Genomic DNA, 15362 nt, shown 5'->3' with positions numbered 1-15362 from the left:
AAAATCTCAAAGCTTATATGTGGCTCTACAAAGAAGACTGCTTTCAGTGGGCAGTGCTCACAGAGCCAGTGAAATAAAAAGGATTAAAGCTGCCAAATGACAGTAAAAGGACACTTTTGAGCACAATTAGCCTAACAACGCCTACTCCAACTGCAGTCCAACATAGATAACAGCTCCCTCTTCCAAATTAGCTGAACTGCAAAGAGCCCTGCGCCCCCACACCGCCCACTCCTGCCAAATCCCTGATCAGACCTAATCAAACAGATTATTTCTTATCTAATGACAGCTGCAAAGTTGCTAACAGAACGTCGAGCATTTCTCCTCCTGTTTGCTTTCATCTTTTATGTAAGTTGAATTCACACGTCATTGAATAATTCACAAATTTTTGTTGCGCTTGAAGATGATTCAGATTCTAAAGCACTAAAAATGTAATATAAAAGACAGACATAGTGAGAAAACTAACACAAACACAAAGTGCAGATATTTAAACCGCGCACAAAGAAATGGATGGCCCATTAGCGAGAGCTGCACTAACAGCCTTGTCTTTTTCTCTCTTAGGCAAAATAAAAATGGCGTTTTCTCTTGGGCAAACATGGAAACGCACATCACATCAATCTCTTTCATAATGCAAAAAGACTACTGTTGTAATGGCCTTGCGTTATCCTGAAAGCAAGTGTCCTGAAATAGACGAAAGGCATTTGAGCGACACAGAGACAAGAATCGAGGAATAAGCAGAGCAGCTGCCCGATAAAGCAGAGGGGCTCTCTATTAGTCACCTGGTTTCTTATTTGTCCGTGTAAGGTGGTAAGGTTAGAGCAGATTACATGTGACAAATTGGATGTGACAGAAAAAGATGGGAGGAGGCTCCAAATTCGATGAAGTCAAAAGCGTTCGGTGCATCTGACAGCATTTCTGACAGCGCTTGTCCCTCTGACACGGGAGAAACACAAAGGCTTTGCTGACTCCTCTGTTCCTTCTCTCATGCTACAGCTCCATACACTTTTATTTCTTTCCCACTCATTTGAAGATGAGGCTATTCCTTCATCTGTGAGCAGCTGAGATAACAATGTTGAATTGCGGAGGGAAGAAAAATCGGTATTTTTGCCCAAATATGCTTCTGAACTGCTCACCCTGTTTCCTCCCTGAGCCGGCAGGAGTGAACAGACAACGAAAGCAGGATAAGTGGAATCACACCTGGTCTTTAAGGTACTGATTTCGCTCTGATTCAAGAGGCAGAGAAGTAGAAGTAAGCACTGATTATGTATTGCCATCAGTAACAGATATGGTAAATATGACTGATCGAGCTTCAGGTTGCATACTAACAAAATTTCAAGGGTTTATAAAACAAACGTGTGAGAGCAGAGTTAGCAAAGGCAGTTTTGTTACATGTATGGTGTTTGTTTGTGCAGTGCTAGACTTTTATTTCCTGACAAATTTCACTGTTGTTCACAGCACCCTGTTATGCAAGTGCACACTGTGACATCACAAAGCAGTAGACCGCTGTTAGAAGCATGTTCATCACGGGTTACTGAACCCCAACCTTATCTATTTGTGTTATTACCCCTCAAAAAAACAGTCTTTGTCACAACAAAATGCGCAACCCTGTGACAAAATAACAGTACAAACACAATGTTTCCGTTTTGGGGGAATATCCCACAGCTAATTAGGTTAAGTGGCAACAAATTAGTAACATGACTGGATACTATAAAAATGCATCTCATAGAGGCGACGCCTATAAGATGAATTTAAGGTTTCACCGCTTTTTAAAAAGGCTTGTGGCAATCAGCTGAGAGAAAAAATCACCCTCATAGTAAAACTACAAAGAATTCTGAGATTTCATAATATGAGTATACAATATTCAGAGAACTCCAAGAAACATCTATATGGTCGGGGCAAAGTCAGAAAACACTGTACTGAATGTCACAATTCTGTAGTGGAAGTCATTATTTTGCTTCAGAAACTCAAGTCAGCATCAACAAAAGCAAGTTAGAACTCATAAACAAGCGTAAGCAGCATCTAGAAACACCGGCGCCTTCTCTGGGTGCATGCTCACTTAAGATCGATGGGAACATGGTCCTGTGATCTGTTGTGAAATTAACATAACAGGACACTTTTATAAGGTGGTACAGGTCCATAAATGGTACAAACAGGCCATTTTAGGCCATTCAAAGGTGGTAGCTAAGAAAAACGATGACATCATAAATCTGATGTAGGTATTAGATAGGTAAGAACCTTCAGGGGGATATGATACTTTATGTATTATAAGATTTCCCACATACTATATACAACAAATAGAACCATTATTAATGCATGTTTTTCTTAATATAACGAGAACATCTGCTGAAAAATCGAGTTTATTTGTCCGGCTTGTGTAAAGGCATCTGTAGACAGCTGATATTCTAATTTGCTCGCATGTTTACTGCTGAAACAGTATAAAATATAAAGAGATGGACAACAGAAGAACTTTTATTACAGAGGGGATGAGGAGCTGTCCAAGGTCTTGCATCAGCAGGACCTTGGACAGCTCCTGCATTAAATCAAATCAAATCAAATCACTTTTATTGTCACATCATTAATCATCATTAACATCACAAAGTATAGAACTCTTTCTTCTTACACTAGAAAATTCACTGCTTTCACTACCTGCAAGTACCTGAAATATATATCTATGGATGTAAAACAAAAACCCTTTCCTAACGTCTCTTACAAGTATCCATCCTTGCCACTTTAGCAGTTTGTAGCCGCTAGACTGATAGAGTCACGGCTTTGTCGACACATCCTGGCAGACGTGGCAGAGTGGTTTGTCAGTGATGCTCACAGAGAGTGATTTGTAATGAGCAGTGCAACTCCATTTTTCGAGCAAGGAACAAAGATTTAAAGTGATGCAACGGCTTCTAGTTACGTAATGACTTTCTCAGGGTTACCGTAGCTACAGTAGTTAGCTACAGTCTGAGTACTGCAAGTCTGTCAGGCCGTCTGTTCACTTTATAGTTGAAAGCAACAATGTCCACTGCATAAGGCAGTGTCTAAAACCCCAAACTCACCTGTGGTGAGAAATGAAAGCAACACATTTTATACATTTTCCTCCTAAACAGGCAAACTCCCCAAAATGTTTAATACACCAAATTAATAATTCACGTACTTCAGTTTTTGTGGGTATAAAAGAGTCGACGCTGCAGTACTGAGCAGAAAGTCTACAGCTTACATTTCCATCGGTGTTGTTTTCAAGCTGCGCTGCCTCTGCATGCGTGGATGTGCAAGGATCAATTGGTGCCATTTTGGGCGTCTGGCAGAGCGGATTGAGTGCTTGAAAACAGAGGAGGTTCGGTTCAGGCAGAAACACTCAGACACAGCCAACGCCTCAGCTGTGTCTTCCCAGTGAATGCACAACGCCCTTTGAGGTTTTTACCAATGAGGTCACCGCCCAGTACACACACACATACACATGCACCACGCATGCAGCATCCAAACTGCCTTTCCAGATAAATACCGGCCTTAGCTGTAAATCTAAAGGAAATTGAGTCCACACAATCTAAAGCTTTTTCGACACTCACTCTGCAAAGCCACATTTATGAGCAAGCTGCGAAACAAAAGGAAAAAAGCGCTGTTCAAGTTTAAACAATCTGTTATATTAATGTTATAAATTGCTATCATGATTTCAGAGATCCTATCTGACAGAGGAGATTCTTACAGTGTTAGCCTTTTTTTATCTGCATGTCTTTGTTTTTCAGCGCCCTCTAAAACAAACAGCCTCACAGAAGAGCATGTTATTCTGCCACATGTGTGCCTCACTTTCACATTCACTACGAGGCCTAATAGAGTCCTTGAACGGGGGAGGAAAGAAGCTCTCTTGAAGTAGAAGAGCTTGACTGATGAATCTCTGCTTCAGTCCCAATATTAGTGTCTGGCAGCAAAACAGTGGTTACTCACAGATGCGGGAGGGGGGTCTACACCTATTGATATGTGTCCATCTCAAAGTGAAGCTGCAGTAAGGTGTTCACAGAGTGGAACAGCTGCGTGGCGCCATCCTCTCCCGCTCTCCCATTCTTTGTTAATGAGCCTGTGTGCCGGGCTGCTGAGTGAAGCTCTTTAGCAGTGTGCAATTAATCAGATGTTTCCTTGCAGAGAAGAAACCAAGCAGACATTCAGCAGCAGGGCAGTGTGATTACACATCGAAGGCAAATTGTCCCCGCCGTCTATATTTGTCACAGCGGCAGGAGAATGCAAGAAGAGCCGCGGTTAATGTTGTTAGATGCTACTTCTTCATTTTGATGGCCGCATAAAGAAATTAAGATCCAGTTTCCATTATGTAGAGTTCATGAATCAAGAGAATGATAGTCAACAATGAGCATTAGATTGCACAGTCAGATCTCATACCGGTACCTTTACTGAAGCACTGTACTTAATTACAGTTCTGAGGTACCTTATTTGGTTATATCTGTTTCAGGATCAGTGATTCCAAAACAATATCACAGGCTGCGGAATACATAAAAATGAAAATACAGTAGATCAGCTACACCCTGTAGCTAACTGAAATGGATTAGGTGCCTTCGCGGATGTGCAATTTATCCATTCCATGTGCACTAATGCACCCCTTTACCATCACAGAGCCTGGCTTTAGGACTGGCACTAACAGCTGGACAGTGTGATTTCTCTATTACCTCGTGTGCTCGTGAGTTCCAAAAAGAATTTCAAATTTTGGTTGGTCAAAAAAAAAGTTTTCTACTTTGCTTCAGTCGATTTTAAATGACCTCAGGCCCAGAGAGAGCGGAAGCATTTCTAATTGTTGCTTATAGATTTTTTCTTTTTCCAATGAGAAGAAGACTCTTACCTTACATTTTTAGATGCAGTGAAGAACTGTGTTTACCGATTCTTGAAAGTGATTTTCAGTAGAGTTACCACTACAGAGTGTTTTTTTTAATGCAGGCTTTCCTAATTTCTGGCCTTCTCCCTTGCATATAAAGAGTCTCTGAATAATTTAATGGCATTGCGTACCCTATTTTTATACATTGTGCTGTCGGATATAAAGTTATTTTTAAGTTATTAAACTATTTATCAGTGCAGCCTTTTACAGATTGATAACCCATCGCCATCTTTATTTCTGAAAGCCTTTCTGGGATGCATTATTGCCTTTGGATATGTTTTTATGTATTTGTATTGTTTATGTGTTTTTTTTTTAATATTTTCTATATCTTATATTTAACAATCAAAGTTGAACTGTATCTCTGTTGACATTAGTAAAATTTAATGTCTTCTTAGAGCTAAACAGTTGGGACTATTACAAAAACTGCTGCTTAAGGCATTTAGACAGCAAAACAAAGATTCCTCTGACTTAAAATCAGCTATTAGAAACACATTTTATAGCTGATTTTTTTTGTAGTAATAAATTTTTGGCTCATCAGCACATTATGCAAATTTTGTAAAGTGTAATAACTTTGACAAACACCGCCCAGCAAGTCTTTTTAACTGGCATGAAAGACATATTGCGCTTTATGATAAATATGCAATTTATTGTAAATAAGCCAAACATGAGAAAACCTGGTGAGGAGCTTCTCTCTCCGGCCAGTTGGTAACATCCAGATGTTCATCAGTTCAAAAGGTCTTTGCTTGCCAGCAGCCATTAGTCTATTTAATGAGGACAATTCAGAGCCAGTGCATCCAGGATAAATAGGTGCGGCTGCACTGTAGCAAATAAACTTGTACGTAATGACTCGTGTGCATAAAAGTGTGTAGTCTGTTTTCCGCTTTGTTGTGCTCCTCCTGGTGCTGCGAGGCTTGCTGCACTTCTCCTTTTGTATCAGTTCTGTTTATGAAGAAATCACTTCATCGAAGGAGACGTGGGTTGCATGAAACAGTAAGAGACGCCAGTAAAAAAATAAATAAATAAAGAGAGACTCCACTCATGGTTTAGACTTATTGTGCATATGTCAGTTAAAATAGTTTAGATCAGCACAGCACTGCTGTCAGAGGAAGGCATCTCCAACATGAAAGTGAAGCTGAACCTATCTGATATTAATAGCTTTCAAAATTTGAAATTTTAATATATTATGAATGGCTACAGTGAGTGGTTTCCCTGGGCATTTTTATTTTCTGTTACATTTAAAATCCCATCATACAGATACAGCTTTGATGAGTAGTTATGCCCTCGGGCTGCAATGATTAAAAAAAAAACAACAAATCTACTTTTAACAAATGTATGCTCTTTTTGCATTAGAGAATCAAGTTGATCAAGAAAGACTAGTTTTGGTATGAAATGCTTAAATTATTATTAAATCTATTAGCTCAGTCAAAATGACTTTTTTTTGGGGGGGGGGTTAAAAAAACTCACTTAATTCACCAACAAAGTAAGCATTAGAAGGAAAAGCTGTAGCAATGGCTAACAACTGCACACGCAGGCAAAAGGTGTCTTCATGACTACAGGCTTGGTCCCATTACTAATCTGAGATTATGCGACCAGGATGGAGGTCAGTTGTTGAAGTATTTTTGCATAGTAGACACACAAAAATAGTTCTCATGTCAATTTGTGTTAGAAATAGAGAAAACTGACTGACTAAGAACCAAAAGCAGCACCACCTTGGATCTGCAGCCAGTTTCACAATAAGGTTTTTTAACATATTTGCTACTGATAAATGTTTGTGCATTCTTATTTTAGCCTGTTCAAAGTTGTCCCAACAGGAAACTGGTCATGCAGACGTGAAGAGTGACTCAATTCTTGACAGGTGAGAAAACCTTGAATTTTCTCTGCACAGCTCATCATTTTAACAATAGCATCAAGCTAAAAATAGCTACAGTTTCCTTGCTAGCACAGAGGCTGCACTGATGGTGGCGAAGCTTTATCAATCTGACATGAAGTTTAATAAAATACAACTTTAGCAACCAAACTATAAGCATAATTCACCAAACATAGAAGAACTCATTATAATAGTACACAAGCAGTTTATGGAGACAGGATTGAACATTACAATTAGCAGGGTTGTCCTCCAAAGATCTCCAAAGTTAGCCTAGCCGAGTGGATGTGGGGCAGTCACAATACAAGACCCCGTGTTGAGCAAAGTTGCCAGTAAGAAAAGTTTCTTTCTGTTTTTTTAAATTAAAAATTACACAAAAAGAGACAGCAAAGACTGTATGACCAAATTAACAAAGGAACACAACAAAATCTAAAATTCGGTCACGCGTATAGAATATAAGTCTAATAATTTTACCCCAAATACACTTCTTTTCAAAAAAATAGCTGACTTTTTTATTATGAAATGTTTAAACAGTCAGACAAGTATACACAGGGCAGGGCTACACCATTCATTAATAATATTAATATTCACTTACCATAGACAGGAGCAACAATTTTGAGAGGCTAATAGAACATCCCAGCACTGTTTTAATGGCTCCAATTTGTAACTTGACTTGAGGCTGTTAAGGTGTGCCCCATATAAATCCTGCCGGTTCAAGGACTTTACCCTAGAGTCTGCTACTAGCTTTATCCAAGCCACTCTACAACCACTGCAACAGTCATGGAAAAGTTTCACAAGGACATAAAGGACATAAAGTTCTATGTGTGCAAGATATGCTTGATCTGTTTTAAGGTGGAACCTACTAACTCCACGTGCATCATGTTGCTATATTATTTCTGCATGTGGGTCCAGAAGCATAAATCTAATTCATTTGAGGCTGGTGAGTACTACAGTCGCTTTTTAAAGAACCAAAAAGGCAGAAAAACATGATCTTGTAGAAAAAAAATAGTTGCCAACATACATCCAACTGTCTTACATTTGTCCATACAACTCTTATATTCACCGTAATTTATGGTGGTTGTCCAATAAGTACAAAAAATTCCAGGTGGGGAGAAACTGTGTGAAAAAATGTCTTGTATTTACTTCAATTATGCTTAAAGTAATTAAATAAAGTGCTTGATCTGAGCTGTAGGGAAAATCTAATTTAAAAGACATTCCCCATTTATAGCTGACCCTAAGATGCCTTTGCTTTTGCTCTAATAAAAGGCTGTGTCTTGTTAAGGGACAGACATAACACATATCACTGTAAAATGCCTCTGCAGCATATTACTGTCATATTGCCCCACAAACCATCCAAAGCTATTCACACAAGCATCTCTTGAGTGCCCCCTGCCAATCCCTCTTAGGGCCCTAAATAGAGGCCCTCTTCTTATAATGAAGATTAAAGTGACACTTGGATGAGTGGTGGCTATATTGCTCCAGAGCCTTGATGGGAAGAGCAGGATGGGACCTCGAGCCAAAATAGGATGGCTAACTAGTCTCTCAACAAACACAAGCTGTGCAGCATGTGGAAATCCATCCTAAACTGTAGTGTTTACACTGTGTGGTGCTGTGGAAATGAGCAAAGTATTACAGATGGTGGCCCATCAGCCTCAGCACAGCAGGTGAAAGAGGCCAACAAAGTCAAGCGGAGCTCTAAGGGCCACATTGGGACACACTTCTGAGAAGGTTGATTTTGCCATGGAGAGGTTACAAACTCATTAATCACTTTTTTCTCATCCACAATCGTCGCAGAAGCTGATGATTGGACAACCATCAGCTTCTGCGATCAGATTCATCACCGAGCGGTGGATCAGACACCTGAGCTGGAAATATATAAACGTGAGGCAGGGGGAAGCGAAAAAGGAGTGCACTCCTGTCCTAGAAATTCTCTGTGTCAGTTTAAAAATACTTGGATGCACAGCTCTTGAACAGTTTGGCACATTTAAGAGCAGACACTGAAGCCAGAAAACGGCATCTCCTGCATCTTCTAATTTATTTGCAACGGATGATTTGAAAATACGTTTGACTTGACACTGTGCTCTGTAGCTTTACTGTGACAGCAAGTCTGCAATCAGTTTATGGTCCAGTTTGTACAGACAGATTGTGACTGCATGCTACCTCTCGGGGGACCCAAGTCTGCAAATAGTTGGCCCACATGAGGGGAGCGAGAGGGCATAAAACACATGCAGAAGTTGGAGGGTGTTGTGCTCCGTCTTTAAATAATCCAATTAGAGCTAAATGATAATCAGCGAGTGCCTAGGATTAGAGACTCGGGCGGCTGCAGTCATAGTACTGCAGCAGAATCAGCAGCACCTGTGAATGACTCATTTCTCGGAAGCAAGAAACTATTGAGCGCCTCTGTGAGCAGGATTCAGCCGCACACTGAAGCAATTTGGGATCATTACTGACAAAGATTAAAATGTATCAAACCACTTAGAATGAGGATTGGGGATAAGGGATTTACATATTAAAGACAAATCTTATAGCCTGTATAATAACGTGTTTGCCTGAGCAGGGATGGCAATAACTTAATCCACTTTCTCCTGCAGTGAGACGTTCTACTCCTAAACGTTGCTGAAGCTTGTGGCATTTGCAAAGGTGTACACAAGCACGCTTTCCCAGCCAAAGCCGCTCTCACCTCTGTCAGTGTCGTAAAGGTAGACGAACTTCTCCCACTTGTAATGGTCCAGCAGGCTGAGAACAGCTCCTCGCAAACTGGGCCTCATCTGGATGACAAACTGCACGTCGGCATCGATGGGAAAGCTGGGAGTAATGAAGGAGGTGTGCAGTGCCCCGCAGAAGGAGGTCAGCGTGTTCATGGACTTCCTGTCGTAGAAGCCGAAGATGGCGTAAACTCCTCGGGAGAACTGGGAGCAGACTAGTGCAAAGGACAAAGAACAGGTTCAGGTCATGGACTCAAACAAAGATTTATGCCAAGTTCCTCCTAATTTCAGAAGAGATGTCAATAATTGCTGTGACATACTGAAAGTTAAAGCTGCTGAGTCCCTGTGCAGAAAAAAAAATAAAATTAAATGTAAGGTTGAGATGAGAGGGAATTCTTTATGCTGTTAATCTTGCGAGTGAAGCAGCGGCTATCTGAATAAATGGGCCTCACGCGGGATGCCTGCTCCCTATGGCAATGCTCTGCTGCCCAGTGCCCTTCACTTATCCTTGCTGTAAATGCAACTGCTTGGGTAATCAACTAGAAATAATGGGGAAGTCAGTGCACTGGCCACAGCTTTTAATGGACAAATATCCTGACACATGAGCGTCCAAATGTTCGAGCGCTGGGCTGTGCTGCCGCTGTATAAAAGATTTACAACAAGGCCTATCTGTTGCCATCTGTGGGCCTATGGAAATGAGCCGCAGCCACAAACACTAAACAGACACCGAGTCTTACAAGGTGTTAAGTATTTCATTTTATTTGTGTATAATAAACTGGTTCAGTGCCACCAAGGAGGATTAAATCAGAGGCATGACACCCGTCCTAATATTAGTAATGACTGAAGGAAATGTTGGTCAGTGCAGCAGACCTGCTCTGATATTTCTGACCCTCTGCTCTGCACAGGTCACAACCCTGCTCAGTGAAGCTGCTCAGAAACACTAATAAGTATTAAATGAGGCTAGAAATGTTTGGATTTTAGCATTACAGTTACAGAATAGAGTATTATCAATAAAGTATAAATTTCTCTTATTTCATTTTGAGTTTCTGTACAAAATGAAGGAACAAAGAGGTTATTCTTTAAATAGAAAATCAAGTCACATACATATTGTTCAGTAATTTGCATCAAAAACAAGACATCTAAAGGAAACCAGCTGTGCATATTTCCCTGTCAACCCCTGCATTCAGCCTCTGTCTGTCTCTTTAAGGCCTCCCTCCCAGTGAGCACCCTATCTGCTCTTACTGGGCAGCTTGCTCTGCCCCACAGCAGACTTCCACTAGTCAGATTTCACTGTCAAATGCTTAAATACATCATGCATATCTTGAGGTCCAGCTCCCATCTAAAATATGCCTGTGGACAAGGCCAACAACCATATATAGCAACAACCTCTGCAACAGAGGTCACGTAAGATGGTTATATGTGGGCACGCACAATCTGATTGGTTTAGATGAGGAAGTGGAGCACGTTTAGTGCTTGTTTTTGACCGACGGGAAGCATTTGATTTATTGAAAGAAACTTTGATTACACACATGCACGGCACAGGCTCCTGAAATCATAACAAAATATAAATAATAGCAAATCTCATTAGCAAATTGTATAAATAAAAAGTAATTTGTGCATCTTCTGAAATTAAGCATAATTTATTGCAAAGAAACAGCTGGTGGCCTATTCCACTCGTCAGGATTCAGGATGCACATTGCATTAATTCATGCATTAAATCATCATGACTCACGAATCACTGATGGAAAACAGGCGTTTTTATCCTTCAGTAGTGTTTTACTCATGAAAAAGTCCTGTTTACGTTGTCGGGCACACGAGAATGCGCATGCATGACACGATACAGATTCATGACCTTAGACTGTATGCTCTGCTTAATGCACCAAGAAATGCAGCAAATGCAGAAGCAAATATAAATGCATGTAAAATCAAAAGCTTCATAAAACAATTTTACACGTGTACTTTTCTACCATTGTTACTTTTATGTGTCAGTGGATTTTGAGGGAATGTTGAAAAACTACATATAGTTTAAACTAGGAGTTAAAGTCTAGAAATGATTGGTCAAATAAAAAAAAGACCACATTTTAAGTTTTTATGATTGCAGTCAGAGTAAAATAATTTCACAGATCTGCGATTTCATGTGTTATGTGCTGGATGTTTTCACCATTTGCTTCTGTTCGTTTGACTTTTCCATTAAGACAGCCATTCCGTCACCCACACATAGTTGATGATTCGGTTCAGTCATCTCTCCCTCTCTCATTTTATCATCAGATCAGCCTGTGTGTGTCTTGGATGGCCACAGTGCACCTGTTATATAATCAAGGGGCTGCTGCACTCAAACATTTAAGCAAAAAAAAAAGTCAGAAAAAATGTCAGAAAAGATCGATTCCTTTTAAAATCAGCATGCTTCACCTCAAATTACAGATTCACAGCAACATCCAGCTCGTGTTATTCATGCAAAATAGCAGACTGCCATAAATAAACACCTCTCAGCTCATCGAAAATCATCCGATCCTATTGGCAAAATGACTGCATTATCTTTTGATTGTCAAGGTTAAACGGACAGTCTGTTCTCCCAAAGGACTAATGAAATCATATATTTGGGCTCATGAAGCTGTAAACACCAGCCAACTACAGTAAATTCCCCTGATCATGGTCAGAAATGAAGTTACGCATCATTGACTTTATTACAGTGGTGAAGTGAAGCTATTTTACTGCTCTGTGCGTTTCTGTTCAGAATACTAACACAGGCCTTCCATCCATGATTAATATCCAGCTGGAGAAATTCAGCTCTCTTCACCCTTTGTCGACTCTCATCTTATTCATCACCTAACAAACACCCACATCTGTCTGTCACTGTTGCCTCTCTCTCTTATAGCCCTCACCCTCTGATTCTCTTCACCTTTTCAAGCTTAAGAGGTACACACAGCAGCTCCAGTAGCACCAACACTGTCACATGTCTTCTCCGTTTCTTTTTTTTTAGTCTGAGTCCATCATCAAAATTGCTGTTGGTGGGATGAACCTGTATGTGCACAGCAGATCTGAGCCTTTAAACTGGATTCTTATAGCTCTATCTCAGAATGGAAATAGAGGTGAGCTGCTGTCCTCGCCTGAGAAGCGAACAGCAGACGCAGTAAGGAAATTGAACTTTATGCGCATAAGACAGTAAGAATGAGGAAATAAACAGTGGATAACTCGTGCTGCGATGAGGAGTTGAGCTTCACTGTTCAGAGCTGTGAGGTTTGAGAGGATTGGGTGCTGCATATGAACAAAGTCAGGACAACAGTTTTATTTTTTGTGACAATATTAACCTCTTAATGTGTTTACTGCTGCCTGGCGGGAAGTTATTTTTCCACTGCCAAAGAGCTGCGTCTGCAAGAGCAGAGGAAAGCAGGAGGGCTTCAGATTGTTTTACACAGGGACGTGAGGGAAATCACATTGGTTTATGCCACATGGGGATACCTGTTCTGCGCTGTCACAGGGTCACATGTTCACTAAATGAAGAAGCCAGTGAACAAAATACAACATGCAGCTGTGCCAGCTTGTACAGGACAGGGTCAAAGGGAAACTAGAAACACTGAACATATTCACCAACTCAGGTGGTGTAACGGGAAATGTCAGAAGATCATCAAGGGGTTGAAACCATGAACATCATTACTTTGAGAGCTGGATTGAAAATCACACCAAAAGTCAAAGTAAAAAAAAAAATCACAGGCTGACCTCTGAGTCTGTGTGCATTCCAGACAACATCTGGGCACACGCCTGATGAGACAGTCGATGGTGTCTTAGGGGATCCCTTCTCAAATTTGGATTATGAGTGGAGTTCGCTTCTGGGCAGCCTGTGGTACTATTTGTCAGTGTCTGGTATACTGATACATAACATTACAGAGGATCTCAATTGGATTCTGTTCTGAGGAATATGTCTACACACTGTTCACATGAAGCCGGAAACTGTCCTCCATCAGGAGGAACCCAGGGTCCACTGCACCAGCATAAGGTCTGACAAACGGTCGGAGGATTTTATCACAGTATCTAACAGCAGTTAGGATATTTTCGACTAGCACTTGGAGGTCTGTGTACGCCTCCAAGGACATGCCCGCCCAAAGACCACTACCCAACCAGTCATGCTGGATAATGTTGAGGGCAGCATGACGTTCACCACAGCATCTCCAGACTCGCTGAACCTCCTACATGTTAGAAAAGTAGAAATCTTCACCTATAAAGAAAATGAGGTGCCAGTGGTGTTCCTGCCAGTTCTTGTGTTCTCAGAAAAAATGCCAGATGAGCTGCAAGCAAAGTTCCTACTAAAGGATGTCTGGCTTTCTAGGGAAATCTAATCAAAAATATGGACATCAGTAGCCAACTGGAGGTAATGCTGTAGTGCTCTGGCAGTGATCCTCCTGTTTTCCCTGGGACAAGGAAACAGATACCCGTCATGTTGCCGGGTCGATGCCCTTCCAGTTCTGTTCATGCAATGCCCCGTCTTCTGGTATGTTCTTTGTGTTTTTGAGACTGCGCTGAGAGATGCAGCAGATCTTTCTGTAACAGAGGTTTGGATGTGCATTTCTGGAGGAGTTGGACAACCTGTGTGATCTGAATCGACTGCAGGTATCCTCTTATGCTACCACTAGTGACAAGGACACCGAAAAAAAGCAAAACTGGAAAAATCACTCAGGCAGGTTAAGGGGAGTGCAGTGGTTTGTGACCACCTCCTACTAAACCATTCCCTTCTGCGGGGAGTTTCTCTTGTTGTTGCCTCTCCAGTGCACCTGTTGTCACTTTCATTTGCACCAAAGCAGGTAAAATGGACCCACAAGGGTTTATGTTTCCTAACTGGATAGATTGATATCCCTGAAGTTTAACAAGCTTGGTTTTATATTGTGAGTGTTCCCTTTGTTTTGTTAGCAGTATGCATATAACCAGCATTCACTCAGTGAATGCATTGTTTCCTAATGGAAACAAGCTGGACGCTAAGCTGAAGAGCAAACAGCTAGCATGTCTTTCTGTTATTCTAGGTAATGTGCATCCTGGCAGCATCTGTGGGATGTTTTAGCTGGACAGGATGCAAACAGATTTTTCTTGAATATTTATATCTGAAGACGTATATGATGCAAAACTACCGGTAAAAGCTGTTAATGTAAAGTGGTTTAAGCCCACTAAGCATGCACTTATCAGTAGAGGCTGAAGAGGTAGAATCACTATCTATACAGAGTGATTATAATATTCTGTAGATGCTTTATTGCAGTACGCTTATATCTGAGTGGTGACTTGAAAACATTCAACAACAGTATTTTTTTGCAGCACATGACGTCAAAAATCCTATAATTACAACAACCGTGTGAAATGCAGTCTGTATTTTATTTCCCAATTAATACCCCAGTCTAACATGTCTAACAATTCATGTGCTGTTGTGCACAGGCTCAAAAAAGAACTCTATTTTTAGATGCTTCAACGGAAAGATGTGAAAAGTCTGCAATTCAGTTTTCCTCAGCACTAGTGGAAAGAATAAAGCAGCCTAGGTTTGGAAGCATAAGTGGAAGCATGTCAAATAAAAGGCCAAGTCTGACAACAGATGTTTAAGGTCATAAGGCACAAATGCTACAAGAAACTGGAAGTCCTTTATAGAACAGTAAGCACGTACTGCATAACCACAGCTGTCTGCTTTTAAAGCACAAAATAGGAGTGTTTGATTAGATTTGTGGCGCTATCCTTTATAAAGCCATTATGGTTATTTGACCTTTCAGGATGCTGCAAATCAAAAGATTTTGTTTTCTTTTTTTATTTGGACAGCTTGCTCCTTCAAGCATTTTTGAGCAAGTTTAGAGCATGTAGGTTATAGTGAAGGGCACAGCAGAAAGCCCAATCCTGCAATCCAGTTTTGACTTTTATGTATGAAAGTGAAAGGCGAGGGTTGCAGACAGACTTGCAGTTA

At 40.7% G+C, this 15362-nt stretch overlaps 1 protein-coding gene across 8 annotated transcripts in view; it reads right to left on the bottom strand.

Moving 5' to 3' along the window:
- The window catches only part of gria3a (glutamate receptor, ionotropic, AMPA 3a), a 78320-nt gene that overhangs the window by 51477 nt on the left and 11481 nt on the right, over positions 1-15362 (bottom strand). For all 8 annotated transcript variants that reach the window (XR_010095146.2, XM_063488097.1, XM_063488092.1 and 5 more), the window contains one exon: positions 9409-9648. Coding sequence is in view for 7 of the 8 variants with exons in the window: in XM_063488097.1 (XP_063344167.1) it covers positions 9409-9648 (240 nt within the window). In the remaining variant the exon portion in view is untranslated. The remainder of the gene's footprint in view (positions 1-9408; positions 9649-15362) is intronic.

Source organism: Pelmatolapia mariae, linkage group LG10_11 (assembly GCF_036321145.2).
Source record: "Pelmatolapia mariae isolate MD_Pm_ZW linkage group LG10_11, Pm_UMD_F_2, whole genome shotgun sequence".
NCBI classification, from domain to species: domain Eukaryota; kingdom Metazoa; phylum Chordata; class Actinopteri; order Cichliformes; family Cichlidae; genus Pelmatolapia; species Pelmatolapia mariae.
This window is presented reverse-complemented; position numbering and strand designations above follow the sequence as displayed.